Source organism: Ornithorhynchus anatinus, chromosome X5 (assembly GCF_004115215.2).
Source record: "Ornithorhynchus anatinus isolate Pmale09 chromosome X5, mOrnAna1.pri.v4, whole genome shotgun sequence".
Taxonomy (NCBI): Eukaryota; Metazoa; Chordata; class Mammalia; order Monotremata; family Ornithorhynchidae; genus Ornithorhynchus; species Ornithorhynchus anatinus.
The window spans coordinates 5,682,796-5,697,802 of record NC_041753.1 but is presented as its reverse complement, the minus strand read 5'-3'; the positions used below and the strand labels follow the sequence as shown (position 1 = coordinate 5,697,802).

The following is a 15,007-nucleotide window of genomic DNA, read 5'->3' as shown; positions in this document are numbered from 1 at the left end:
TGTACGCCGCAAGCAGTCAGTAAACACGACGGATACCCGTCCAAACTCCTTGAAGGGATCCCATCCCATGACTCTCTGGTACTGGACTCTCCCAAGCGCTCAACAGAGTGCTCTGCTTAGAGTAAGCGCTCAACAAATGCCACCGATTGATCCGTCTACCGTCTCCGCCACCCACGCCCCAAGAGACTGTAAGCTCCCTGAGGGATTTCTCTAACCTCGCCTCTCTCCCCGGAACCGAGGACAGGATCGGCTCAACGCACGCAAGCTCCTCACTCTTCCACACCGACATCTCTCGGCCCCCCAAGTCCCAGCAGGGGCTCAGAAGCAGCCCGTTCGCTTCCCCCCATCTTCCCCCTCACTGCAGTCACGGCGGAAAAGGAGGAATAAAGGGGGCTTAAGAAGCAAAGACGCAGCAAGAGCGTGACTCCGTGGGCCGCCCGCGGCCAGAGGGAAGAGTCACGGGCCGTGCTCCCGGCTTCTGGGAGAACCCACAACGTTTATCACAGAGTCCAACTCCCCGGTCCTCCTTCGCAGTCCCTGGGGGAGCCGGGGTGGGGAGAACAGGGCCCAACTGGCAACCTCCCCCAGAGGCCAGGATCTTCCTGAGGTCCTCCCGCGGGACGGTAGGAGAGCCGCGAAGGTTCACGAGAGCGGGGAGAGCAGGACTGTGAGCCCGTCGTCGGGCAGGGATCGCATTATACATTCCAAGCGCTCAGTACAGTGCTCTGCACATATAAGCGCTCAATAAATACTATTGAATGAACGACTGGGGACACCCCGATCTTTCACCTCACTGGTCACGAGGGGGAAAGGAGGAAGGAAGTGGGTTTGAGAAGTACAGACACCACAAAAGGGCTTTTATTTTTTGGGCTGCCCACAGGCAGAGGAAAGAGTTACAGGCCGTGCTCTCGGCTCCCGGGAAACCCCACGGCGTTTATCACAGAGGGCGTCAAACTCCCCGGTCCTCCTTCCGGGTTCCCGGGAGAGCCGGGGCGGAATTTTCCTCCCTTGGGTCGGCGGGGGTGGGGGGGGAGGAAAGATGGAGCCGGGGTCTTCCTGAGGTCCTCTCCTGGGCCCGAAAGAGAAGGGCAAAGGGGAGAGTAGGAGCCGGTGGCCGGGGCCAGCTGGGCCCGCCCCGGTCTCCCCGACACGGGTTACTTGGGGGTGACGTGGAAGACGCGGATGTGGATGGCGGAATTGTTGCGCGTGCGCGTCAGGGGCTCCCGGTCGTCGGCCTCGGGCTCCAGCTCGTCCACCAGCTCCACGGTGGACGTGTTGGCGGCCACCTGCAGGGCGCCGAAGCTGCCCGCCTGCAGCTGCAGGGCGATGTTGATGGCCCGGTTGATGGCCAGGCCCAGGCCGTGGATGTAGATCTCGGGCCAGCCCCCGCTGCCCGGGCCGCCCGCGGGGCCCAGCAGCTTCTGGCAGCGGGCCAGCTGGGCCTTGAAGTCCGTCTTCATGTTGACGTAGATGTCGTTGGGCCGGCGGGGGAGGCGGTGAGGGAGCCTCTTACGCAGGGTGTACTCTCCGGGGTCCAGGTCGGTCTCGCCCCCGCGGGGCTGACGGTTCTCCGCCATGGCTCCTGGGACGGAGGGAATCAATCGTCAATCGACCGATCAGTAATAACCGTTACAGTACGCCCGCGGTGGGCGGGGAATGTGTTCCCGGGCCGGAGAGAATCCATCGATAATAATAATGATAAGAGAAAGCTCACCGCGAGCAGGGAATGGGTCCGTTCAATTGTAATAATAATAATAATGTTGGTATTTGTTAAGCGCTTACTATGTGCAGAGCACCGTTCTAAGCGCTGGGGTAGGTACGGGGTCATCAGGTTGTCCCACGTGAGGCTCACGGTTAATCCCCATTTTACAGATGAGGGAGCTGAGGCACAGAGAAGTGACTTGCTCACAGTCACACAGCTGACAAGTGGCAGAGCCGGGATTCGAACTCATGACCTCTGACTCCCAAGCCCGGGCTCTTTCCACTGAGCCACGCTGCTTGATTATCCCAAGCGTTCAGTACGGAGCTCTGCACAGAGTAAGCGCTCGATAAATACGACTGAAGGAAAAACCGTAGTGTTTAACACCTGAGTGCCAGGCACTGTACTAAGCGCTGGGATGGATACGAACAAAGCTGGTCGGACACGGTCCCTGACTCACACGGGCTTCGCAGTCTTCATCCCCATTTTACAGATGAGGGACTGAGGCCCAGAGAAGTGACTTGCCCGAGGTTACACAGTAGACAAGTAGCGGAGCCGGGATTAGAACCCAGGTCCGTCTGATTCAAGCAGTCGATCAACTGCATTTATTGAGCGCTGTTCTAAGGACCTGGGAGTGTCCAATACAACAGAATCAGCAGAGACGTTCCCTGCCCATAACGAGCCGGAGAGTCGATCGCATTTACTGAGCGCTTACTGTGTGCAGAGCACTGTACTAAGCATTGGGAGAGTACAATATGAAGGACACATTCCCTGCCTACGAAAAGCCAGAGGGGACGACGGACATTACGAGGAATAAATAAGGGAAGGTCGTGGGCGGGATTGACGATGATCACTGGGGCATTTAAGGGATTAATAATAATAATGTTGGTATTTGTTAAGCGCTTACTATGTGCCGAGCACTGTTCTAAGCGCTGGGGTAGACATAGGGGAATCAGATTGTCCCATGTGGGGCTCACAGTCTTAATCCCCATTTTACAGATGAGGGAACTGAGGCGCAGAGAAGTTAAGTGACTTGCCCACAGTCACACAGCCGACAAGTGGCAGAGCTGGGATTCGAACTCATGATCCCTGACTCCAAAGCCCATGCTCTTTCCACTGAGCCACGGGGATTACTCCGTGCCAGGCGCTGTGCTGAGCGCTGGGGTGGATATGAGCAAATTGGAAACGGTCCCTGTCCCACATGGGGCTCACGGGCTTCATCCCCATTTTCCAGAGGAGGAAACTGAGGCACAGAGAAGCGAAGTGACTTCCCTGAGGTCACACAGGAGGCAAGAGGCGGAGCCAGGATTAGAATCCAGGTCCTTCTGACTCCCAGGCCCGGGCTCTACCCACTAGGCCACGCTGCTTCTCTACTCTCTCCCAGGCCCCAAATAACGACTGTAGGATTTGCTAAGTACTTACTACGTGCCAAGAGGAACAGCGTGGCCTGGTGGATAGCGCATGTCGGAAGGACCTGGGTTCTAATCCCGGATCCGCCACTTACATAATCATAATAATGGCATTTGTTAAGCGCTTACTAGGTGCCAAGCACTGTTCTAAGCACCACGATAGTTACAAGGTAATCAGGTTGTCCCCCGTGGGGCTCACGGTCTTCATCCCCATTTTCGAGGTGGGGTCACCGAGGCCCAGAGAAGTGAAGCGACTTGCCCAAAGTCACACAGCTGACGAGTAATAATAATAATAATAATGTTGGTATTTGTTAAGCGCTTACTATGTGCGGAGCACTGTTCTAAGCGCTGGGGGAGATACAGGGAAAGCAGGTTGTCCCAGGTGAGGCTCACAGTCTTAATCCCCACTTTACAGATGAATTACCTGAGGCACAGAGAAGCTAAGTGACTTGTCCACCGTCACCCAGCTGACAAGTAGCGGAGCCAGGATTAGAACCCACGACCTCCGACTCCCAAGCCCGGGCTCTTTCCACCGTGCCACGCTGCTTGTCTGCTGTGTGACTGTGGGCAAGTCTCTTCACTTCTCTGGGCCTCAGTTCCCTCATCTGTAAAATGGGAATAAAGACTGTGAGCTCCACGTGGGACAACCTGATCACCTTGTATCTACCCCAGCGCTCAGAACAGTGCTTGGCACCTAGTAAGCGCTTCAATACCATCATTATCATCTTTTTAAAAAGCGCTGCGGTGGACACACCACCATCAGATCACAGTCCCTGCCCCTCATGAGGGGGTCATTCATTCAGTCACGCAATCGTATTTATTGAGCGCTTACTGTGTGCAGAGCACTGTACTGAGCGCTTGGAAAGAACCATTGGGCAACAGATAGAGACAATCCCTGCCCAACAACGGGCTCACGGCCTAGAAGGGGGGGAGAGAGACAGCAAAACAAGCAAACAGGCATCGATAGCATCAATGAAAATAAATAAAATTAGGGATATATATATGCATCATTAATATAAATAGAATTATAATTATGTGCATATCTACCCAAGTGCTGTGGGGAGGGGGGCAAAGGGAGCGAGTCGGGGTGATGGGGCGGGTCCCGCTCTAAGGGGATCCCCATTTTGCAGATGAGGAAACTGAGGCACGGGGGGGAGTGGGGTCACGTACAGTACCCGAGGGCACAGCGGCGGGGCCGGAGCCCGGCATCATTTCATTCATTCACTCGATAGTATTTATTGAACGCTTACTGTGTGCAGAGCACTGGACTAAGCGCTTGGAATGGACAATTCGGCCTCGTGGCTAGAGCCCGGGCCTGGAGGGGGTCTCAGTTACCTCCTCTGTCAAATGGGGACAACCCGATGACCCTGTATCTCCCCCAGCGCTTAGAACAGTGCTCTGCACATAGGAAGCGCTTAACAAATACCAACACTAGCACGGGCTTTGGAGTCAGAGGTCACGAGTTCGAATCCCAGCTCTGCCACTTGGCAGCTGTGTGACTGTGGGCAAGTCACTTCCCTTCTCTGTGCCTCAGTTCCCTCATCTGTAAAATGGGGGTGAAGACTGTGAGCCCCACGTGGGACAACCTGATCCCCCTCTCTCTCCCCCAGCGCTCAGTACAGTGCTCTGCACATAGTAGGCGTTTAACAAATACCAACATCCTTATTATTATTATTAGAAGGGCACGGGTTCTAATCCCACCTCCGCCACAGGCTGCTGGGTGACCTTGGCCAAGTCACTTCCCTGGGGCTCAGTTCCCTCATCTGCAAAATGGGGAATGTGAGCCCTGGGGGTGGAGGGCAGGGACTAGGCCCAATCCAATCTGCTTCTATCCACCCCAGCGTTCAGTACAGTGCCTGGCACATAGTAAGCGCTTAAGAAATCTGGTTATTGTTATTATAATTAACGCAGATGTCCTGGGCCGCCGGCCAGTCCTGTTCTGGTTGGGTCTCCGGCCTCCCCCGCCCCCCAGGAGCCGCCTGGACCCCCGTCTTCCCCCCCATTGCCCCCCAACTGACCTGGCTGCCCACTCCTAGGCGCGTGAACGTAAGCGGCGAGGACGTGCGCGCCCCCCCGCGACGTGCTCGTGCCCGGCCGGGAGAGAGGGCGCGCCGACGGCGCAGGCGCAAAGGAGCCCCAGCCCGGCCGAGCGGCCGACTCTCCGCCAATCAGTTCCGGCCTCCTCCCTCCCACCCGCCCCGCCCTGCCGGCGCGCAGGCGCGCTGGAGCCCGCGGACTGAGGTGGGCGGGGGAGGGAGGAGCCATGTTGGAATCTACCATGTGGACGCGGGGGGGGGGGGTGAAGAGAAGCCTCACTGGCGTCTACTACGTGGAAGCGGGAGGTGTGGAGTCAGTTAATGGGATTTATTGGGTGCAGAGAAGCAGCGAGGCTCAGTGGAAAGAGCCGGTCATGGGTTCGAATCCCGGCTCTGCCACTTGGCAGCTGGGTGACTGTGGGCAGGTCACTTCACTGGGCCTCAGTTACCTCATCTGGAAAATGGGGATTAAGACTGTGAGCCTCATGTGGGACAACCTGATTACCCTGTATATCCCAGCGCTTAGAACAGTGCTCTGCACATAGTAAGCGCTTAATAAATACCAACATTATTATTACCTCATCTGGAAAATGGGGATTAACTGTGAGCCCCACCTGGGACAACCTGATGACCCTGTATCTACCCCAGCGCTTAGAACAGTGCTCTGCACATAACAAGCGCTTAACAAATACCAACATAATCATTATTATTATTATTATTACTAAGGCCTTGGGGGAGTAAAAGGCAACAGAGTTGGTCGACGAGGTCCCTGCCCAAAAGGAGCTGACCGTCATACATTCAATCGTATTCATTCATTCAATCGTATTTATTGAGCACCTACTGTGTGCAGAGCACTGTATTAAGCGCTGGGGAAAGTCCAATACAGCAATCAACAGTGACATTTGCTGCCCACAACGAGCTTACAGTCTGGGTCGCTGGGTGGGGACGGGACAGACACCAATGCAAAGACATCAAATTAAAGATATGAATATAAATGCCGTGGTGCTGGGAGCGGGGAAGAGCGAAGAGATAAATAAAATGACAGATCTGGACATAAGTGCTTTGGGGCTGGGAAGCGGGGGAGAGACAAGGGAGCAAGTTGACGCAGAAGGGAGCGGGAGATGAGGAAAAGTGGGGTTTAATAATAATAATAATAATAATGTTGGTATTTGTTAAGCGCTTACAATGTGCAGAGCACTGTTCTAAGCACTGGGGTAGATACAGGGTAATGAGGTCGTCCCACGTGAGGCTCACAGTTAATCCCCATTTGACAGATGAGGGAATTGAGGCACAGAGAAGGGAAGTGACTTGCCCACAGTCACCCAGCTGACAAGTGGCAGAGCCGGGAGTCGAACCCATGACCTCTGACTCCGAAGCCCGGGCTCTTTCCACTGAGCCCCGCTGCTTCCCTTTAGGGAAGGCTTCTTGGAGGAGTTGGGCCTACAGTAAAATATTGAGGCCAGGGAGAGTCATTGTCTGCGGGATTTGAGGAGGGAGGGCGTTCCAGGCCAGAGGTAGGACGAGGGTCGAGGGTCAGCAGCGAGACTGTGAGCCCATCATTGGGCAGGGATGGTCTCTGTTGCCGAATTGTCCATTCCAAGCACTTAGTACGGTGCTCTGCACATAGTAAGCGCTCAATAAATACTATTGAATGAATGAGACAGGCGAGATGGGGGCCCAGTGAGGAGGTTAGCACCAGAGGAGCAAAGTATGTGGGCTGGGTTGTAGGAGAGAAGCGAGGTGAGGTAGGAGGGGGCCAGGTGATGGAGGGCTTGACTGTCTGGTGGAAAAGGGCTGGAGATGGGTCAGGTTTAGGGAAAGGGTGACTATTGCAATAATAATAATAAAACTGTGGTATTTGTTAAGCGCATACCCTATGCCAGGTGCTGTTCTAAGCGCCGGGATGGATACAAGCAAATCGGGATGGATACAGTCCCTGTGTGGGGGGCTGACAGTCTCAATCCCCATTTTACAGATGAGGGAACTGAGGTTCAGAAAAATCAAGTGACTTGCCCAAGGTGACCCAGCAAACAAGGAGCAGTGGCTCTATCCACTACGCCATGCTGCTTCTCTCCCAAGCACCTAGTTCAGTGCTCTGGACAGAGTAAAAGTGCTCAATAAATCCCACCGATTGAAGTGTGAGGTGAACTGGGGACAACGCAAGTCACTTCACTTCTCTGGGACTCAGTTACCGCATCGCAAAATGGGGATGAAGACTGTGAGTCACATGTAGGATAGGGACTGTGGCTAAATTGTGAATTAGGGGTTCACAATCTTAATCCTCGTTTTACAGAGGAGTTTTTGCAGAAATGCTCTGGGCATGTCACGCCCCTCCTCACAGATCTCCAATGGTTGCCTGAGGATTCATTCAATAGTATTTATTGAGCGCTTGCTATGTGCAGAGCACTGTACTAAGCGCGTAGGATGTCAAACTGGGAAAAGAAGCCTTGGGAAATCTCTAGGAATGAGGACGGAACCTGTCTTGCTTCATTTTGTTGTCTGTCTCCCCCTTCTAGACCACGTGTCCGTGGTTGGGCAGGGAATTCTCTTTGCTATTCAATATTCATTCAATAGTATTTATTGAGCGCTTACTATGTGCAGAGCACTGTACTAAGCGCTTGGGATGAACAAGTCGGCAACAGATAGAGACGGTCCCTGCCGTTTGACGGGCTTACAGTCTAATCGGGGGAGACGGACAGACAAGAACAATGGCACTAAACAGCGTCGAGGGGAAGAACATCTCGTAAAAACAATGGCAACTAAATAGAATCGAGGCGATGTACAATTCATTAACAAAATAAATAGGGTAACGAAAATATATACAGTTGAGCGGACGGGTACGGTGCTGTGGGGATGGGAAGGGAGAGGTGGAGGAGCAGAGGGAAAAGGGGAAAATGAGGCTTTAGCTGCGGAGAGGTAAAGGGGGGATGGCAGAGGGAGTAGAGGGGGAAGAGGAGCTCAGTCTGGGAACGCCTCTTGGAGGAGGTGATTTTTAAGTAAGGTTTTGAAGAGGGAAAGAGAATCAGTTTGGCGGAGGTGAGGAGGGAGGGCGTTCCAGGACCGCGGGAGGACGTGACCCGGGGGTCGACGGCGGGATGGGCGAGACCGAGGGACGGCGAGGAGGTGGGCGGCGGAGGAGCGGAGGGTGCGGGGTGGGCGGTAGAAAGAGAGAAGGGAGGAGAGGTAGGAAGGGGCGAGGTGATGGAGAGCCTCGAAGCCTAGAGTGAGGAGTTTCTGTTTGGAGCGGAGGTCGATAGGCAACCACTGGAGTTGTTTAAGAAGGGGAGTGACATGCCCAGATCGTTTCTGCGGGAAGATGAGCCGGGCAGCGGAGTGAAGAATAGACCGGAGCGGGGCGAGAGAGGAGGAAGGGAGGTCAGAGAGAAGGCTGACACAGTCAGCCTTTGCTACCAAACTGTCATCTGTAAAATGGGGATGAAGACTGTGAGCCCCATGTGGGGCAGCCTGATGACCCTGTATCTCCCCCAGCGCTTAGAACAGTGCTTTGCACCTAGTAAGCGCTTAACAAATACCACCATTTAATGAACGAACGGCGTCGAGGGACCGTGAGGGCCTCCTTCGGAGGTGTGCGTGACGTCACGTGCCGGGGGGGAGAGGGAGACACACACACACACACGCGCGCGCGCGCGCTTTCGTCACGTGCCGGGAGGAGAGAGAGAGACACACACACACGCTCTCGTCACGTGTGGGGGGGGGAGAGAGAGAGAGACACACACACACACACACACACACACACGCTCTTGTCACGTGCCGGGGGGGAGAGAGAGAGACACACGCGCTCTCGTCACGTGCCGGAGGGAGAGAGAGCGAGAGACACACACACACGCGCGCTCTCGTCACGTGCCGGGGGGGGGAGAGGGGGAGAGAGAGACACACACACACACACACACACACGCGCTCTCGTCACGTGCCGGGGGGGGAGAGGGAGAGACACGCACACACGCACGCTCTCGTCACGTGCCGGGGGCCAAGGCTGCCCCGTCACGTGGTGTCGAGAGGCGGGCGCCCCGATCACGTGCCGGGGGCGGGAGGGGGGTGTGTGCGTGTGTGGAGCGGGCCGCGTCACGTGGTGCGGGGAGGGCGGCCATCTTGCTAGAAACCCAAACAGAGAGAGAGAGAGAGAGAGGAAAGAAGGAGCCGCCGCTGCCGCCGCCGCCGCGGGAGCGCCAGCCCCCCCCCTCCTCCCTTCCTTCCGTCCGTCCTTCCTTCCTCCCTCCCTCCTTCCTTCCTTCCTTCCCGCCCTCCTCGCCCTCCCCTCCCCCCCGCGCGGCCCGGCCCGGCCTCGCGCCCGCAGCGCGCGCGCGCGCCCGCACCGCCCACCGACGGACCCGCCGACCCCGACCCGCCGCGGTGAGACCCGACCCCCTCCCCCCCCCCTTCTCCACCCACCGGTCCTGTCTCTCCGTCTCTCTCTGTCTCTGCGTGTCTCTGTGTTGCACGCGCGCCCCTCCCCCCCCCCGAGATCTCTCTCTCTCTCCCACCGGAGTCGGAGGTCGTGGGTGCGAATCCCGGCCCCGGGTGACGGTGGGCAAGTCGCTTCCCCTCTCCGGGCCTCAGCGGGCCCCCTCGGTCAAATGGGGATGAAGACCGGGAGCCCCACGTGGACCTCCTGATCGCCTTCTGGCCTTACTTTGCACACAGTGAGCGCTGAACAGATGCCATCATTATTATTATTATTATTAGGATAGACCCCTCCCAGCGCTCAGAACAGTGCTTTGCACAGAGTGAGCACTGAACAGATGCCATCATGATGATGAGGAGGATGATAGACTCCTCCCAGTGCTTAGAACGGTGCTTTGCACAGAGTGAGCGCTGAACAGATGCCATCATTATTATTATTATTATTATGATAGACCCCTCCCAGCGCTTAGAACAGTGCTTTGCACAGAGTGAGCGCTGAACAGATGCCATCATTATTATTATTATTATGATAGACCCCTCCCAGCGCTTAGAACAGTGCTTTGCACAGAGTGAGCGCTGAACAAATGCCATCATTATTATGATGATGATGTTGGACCCCTCCCCCCGGGCAGAGACCTCTCCTCTACCCTCCACAGAGATCTCTCTGTGTCCCCCCCAACTCCCTTCTCCCCATGGACCCCTCCCCTCGCTCCTCCTCCTCACAGAGACCTCTCTCCTTCACAGAGACCTCCCCTCTCCAGCCTCAGAGACTTCTCCCCCCACCCCAGTCCGGCTTCAGAGACCCCTATTTTGGAGAGACCCCCCCCCCCCGTCTTCAGAGACATCCCTCACAGAGATCTCGCACATCCTCTCGGCAGAGACCTCCCCCCTCGGGGACAGCAGACACGCCCCCCCACATCTCCCCTCCCCCCCCAAAAAAGGGGGTCCCCTAACACCCCCCTCCCACACCCCCAGCAAGATGACAAGAATAATAATGGTATTTGTTAAGTGCTTACTCTGTGCCAGACACTGTACTAAGCGCTGGGTGGATATAAAGCCAGTCGGGTTGGACCCAGTCCCGGTCGTCGTCCCCGCCCCTTAGGGCTCCCGGTCTTCATCCCCATTTGACAGACGAGGGAACCGAGGCCCAGAGAAGCGAAGTGACCTGCCCAAGGCCACCCAGCAGACGAGGGGCGGAGCCGGGATGAGAACCCAGGTCCTCTGACTCCCGGGTCCGCGTTCTGTCCGCCGGATTAGAACCCGAGACCTTCCGACTCCCGGGTCTGGGGTCTGTCCGCCGGTTTAGAACCCGAGACCTTCCGACTCCCAGCCCCGTGCTCTGTCTGTAGAAGCCGGGCTGCTTGCTTATGAGATGGGAGACCCCCCCCCCCCCTTTAAACCTTGCCCCCACCCAGGTCCCTCTCGGCATCAGGTCCCTGCCCCTCTCCCAACCCACACCCGATTTATTAAGACGCACACAGGGATATAAACTCTATATCCTTTTATTTTGAATTCACCACAGCGCTCAGCACACAGAGGGGCTCGAGAAATATTATTCAGGGCAACCGCTGCCAGCTATTCTCCCCCGGGACCCTATCACCAAGCGCGCCCCTCAATCCTAGCTCACTTGGAGAGGTCTCCCCCTTTCTCCCCCACCCCGGGACCCCTGTAATTCCCCGCCGTGATTGCCAACTTGTACTCTCCGAGCTCTCAGTCCGGTGCTCCGCGCGCAATAAGCGCTCAGTAAATACGATTGAATGAGCGAATGACCACCTCCCCGATTCCTTGCCCCCCGCCACCTCCCGCCAGGCCCCTCGGCTGGGGCGAATCATCCCGGCTGCGATGATCCCACGTCGCCTCTGTTCCTCCTCACCAGCTTTGTGCGCAGCGGTTGTGCTGAGCTCCGGGGAAAGGTCCCGGGATGACGGGTCAGGGCCGGTGCTGTCGGACGCTTCCGAGGTTGGCCGGACCCACGGTTCTCTCCGGACCGGTGCGGCCGGGGGTCTGGCGTTGGGGGGGAGTCGGGGACACTGGGGCAGCGCGGCGTGTCGGGGGGTGGGCGTTCCTGCGGGTCCGCCCCCGCGGTCGGGTCCTGCCTCGGTTTCCTCCTCTGGGCGTGCAGGAAGAGAGGAGCCGGGCCGGGCGAGCCTCGGAGCGGCCCCGAGCCGTTGGTTGTCGAGTCGCCCCGATCGATCGTTGACGTCAAATCGCCCCAATCGATCAGCAATCGTTGACTCGGGAGGAGACCGCTGGAATGTGTGTGTGTGCGGCGGGGGCCGGGGGGGCGTCTATGGTATTTAAGTGCTTACTACGTCTCAGTCACTGTTCTGAGGGCTGGGTTGGGACAAGTTAATTAGGTTGGACACGGTCCCGCTTGGGGCTCACAGTTTTATGCGGGAGAGAGAACGGGTATTTAATCCCCGTTTTACAGTTGAGGAAACTTAGGCCCAGAGAAGCAAAGCGACTTGCCCGTGGTCACTCAGCAAGCCACGGGCAGAGCCGGGATTAGAATCCAGGTCTTCTGACTCCCAAGCCTGGGCTGTGCTGCCTTCCGCTAGGTCCGACGGCTTCTCTCCTTGGCCTCCTCCCCACCCCCGGTGCCCCGAAAGAGAGAGAGAGAGAGGGTGGAAGGAAGTTCCGAGCTCCCCTTTCCGGCCTCAGTTTCTCCATCCGGGGAGCGGGAGAAGGCCCCGGCGTTCCCGCGGGAGGGGGAACGGGCCGGGGGATGAGGAGATGACGTGTTGGTAGCCGCTCCGGGGGCCCGGCAAGCTTTGTCACGGGCCGTGTGGCTTCCGGGGCCAGCCTGGCAGCCTGATAATTATAATAATAATAAAGTTGGTATTTGTTAAGCGCTTACTATGTGCAGAGCACTGTTCTAAGCGCTGGGGTAGACACAGGGGAATCAGGTTGTCCCACGTGGGGCTCACAGTCTTAATCCCCATTTTACAGATGAGGTAACTGAGGCACAGAGATGATAAGTGACTGATGGACAGTGATTCCCCCCACCCAGTGCCCTCGGGCACCCGGACACGTTGCCTGCCTGGTTACCGGGTCACGAATTGAAGTCCCGGGGTCCGTCCGTCCCGCGGTGCCCCCCGTGTCCTCCCGGGGAAGTCGGGTCTGGCCAGACCTGAAGGGGAGTTAATCAACTGTAACGGTAGTTGCGATATTTCATGTGCCAAGCGCTGTTCTGAGTGTTGGCGTAGGTACAGGGTCGTCAGGTTGGACGCAGTCCCCGTCCCACATGGGGCTCACAGTCTTCACCCCCCTTTTCCAGATGAGAGAACCGAGGCCCAGGGAAGCGAAGTGACTTGCCCCAAGTCACCCAGCTGACAAGTGGCGGGGCCGGGATTAGAACCCGTGTCCTCTGACTCCCAGGCCCGGGCTCTTTGCACAGAGCACTGTACCAGGCGCTTGGGAGAGTACACTACAACAGAAATAGCAGACAGGTTCCCTGCCCAGGACGAGCGTGTCCCATCTAGGGGGAGTGGAGGGGGCGGTCCTGAGCCTTGTCGTGTTTATCTGAGCGCTTACTGTGTGCAGAGCGCTGTACCGAGCGCATGGGAGAGGACGATACGACAACGATAATACCTCCTGTCGGCCAGATGCCCTCCCGCTCCCGTGCAGGGTGAGAACCGAGGACCCGGGCGGGTTTGGGGCGGGCAGACGTTGGAAGCCCCCGGCGTCGCCCCCAGATGGGGCAGACACCCACGGGCCGCGGGGGCGGAATCCGAGGCCGGCCGGGACCTGGGCGTCGGATTCCCGGCTCCCCTCCGGGGACCGGCGGGCCGAGGGCGGCTCCTGCGAACCCCCTTCTCTCCCCCGCACCCCGCTGCGGGGGTCCTACGCCTCCCCGGCTCCACTAGCCCCCGGGCCGGGGGCACCGGGGACCACGGGGGGCCGTTGCCCGGCGGACTGGGCCTCGGGCTTCGCCGCCGCTGCTGTTGCGGCTCCTCCTCTTCTCAAACAAACCACAGCCTCCACTGTGGTTTCCTTCCCTCCGCCTCCCAACACACATAACGCACCCCCTCACTCACAGACACTCCTGGACACGCACACACACGCGCTCTCCCCCGCCTCCCGCAAGTCGCCCCCTTCCCGGTCCGTTGTTGGTCCGGGGAGAGCGGGGCGCGGGGCCCGAGGCGAGTGAGGGAGCCCCGGAAGGAGGGAAGCCGAAAGCTCTTTGTGGTTGGCGATGAGAGGGGGGCGGGCGGGCCTGGAGGAGGAGAGCTGGCGCTGGGAAGGCTCCCCTGCCCCACCCTGACTCCCACACGGGCCTCCGGGCCCCAGCGCTCCGGCCGCCTCAGTTTCCGTGCCCGCGGGAGAAGCTGATCCTTTTATTCCCGCCCCCCCCCCGCCGGCCCCGCCCGGAAGGCGGGCGCCGCCAAGGGCAGGCGAGGATCCCCGGGAAGCGGCACGGCCCAGCGGGTAGAGCCCGGGCCCGGGAGCCAGAAGGACCCGCGTTCTCATCCCGGCTCCGCCCTGTGTCCGCTGGGTGACCTGGGGCAAGTCACTTCACTTCTCTGAGCCTCAGTTCCCTCGTTAATGAAGTCTGTGAGCCCCACGTGGGACGGGGACTGGGTCCAACCTCGTGAGCTCGGCTCTACCCCAACGTTGAGAACGGCGCTTGACACAGAGTAAACGCTTAACAAACACCATCATTACTGTGGATACTGTTATAATTATTATTATTGTTCACTATTGGCCTGTCCCCCGGGCATGACACTCTGATACTGGGACTGCCTCAGGCCCCGGGACTTTTCTCCTCCCAGGCAGGACTCTCCTCTGCCTCCCCTTTACTCCTTTCCCCTCTTACCCTCCCAGGGCGAACCCTTCCGCCCCCCACTCCTCCTCCTCCTCTTCTGTTGCCCCTTCCCCCTCCCCCAACACCCGCACCCCAAGGAGAGCCGATGGGTGGGAGGCGGTACACGGTGGCGAGAACCCCGGGTCCCCCTCAACCCTCTAACAACGGTAATCGTGGCGTTTATTAAACGCTTAATACATGCCCGGCACTGTGCTAAGCACCAGGATCGGGTACAGGACAAGCAGGTCGGACACGGCAGCATGGAGCAGCAAGAGAAGCGGCACGGCCTAGTGGATAGAGCCCGGTCCTGGGAGGCAGAAGGACCTGCGTTTTAATCCTGGCTCTGCCGCTTGTCTGCTGGGTGACCTTGGGGAAGTCACTTCACTTCTCTGAGCCTCGGTAACCTCGTCTGTAGGATGGGGATTACGACTGGGAGCCCCATGGGGGACAGGGACCGTGTCCCACTTGATTAGCTCGTATCTACCCCAGCGCTTAGAATAGAGCCTGGCACAGCCCGGGCTTCGGAGTCAGAGGTCATGAGTTCGACTCCCCCGGCTCTGCCACTTGTCAGCTGTGTGACTGTGGACGGGTCACTTAACCTCTCTGTGCCTCAGTTCCCTCATCTGTAAAATAGGGA

At 58.0% G+C, this 15,007-nt stretch overlaps 1 protein-coding gene across 1 annotated transcript; it reads right to left on the bottom strand.

Annotated features, from left to right (window-relative positions):
* Positions 1-827: 827 nt before the first annotated feature.
* On the bottom strand, positions 828-5,228 carry POP7 (POP7 homolog, ribonuclease P/MRP subunit). Its single transcript, XM_001509557.4, has 2 exons — positions 5,127-5,228; positions 828-1,582 (listed from the first exon to the last, which is right to left on the bottom strand). Exon 2 carries the CDS (start codon positions 1,575-1,577, stop codon positions 1,155-1,157), a length of 423 nt encoding a protein of 140 aa, XP_001509607.1. The 5' UTR covers positions 1,578-1,582; positions 5,127-5,228; the 3' UTR covers positions 828-1,154.
* Between the last annotated feature and the right edge of the window lie 9,779 nt (positions 5,229-15,007).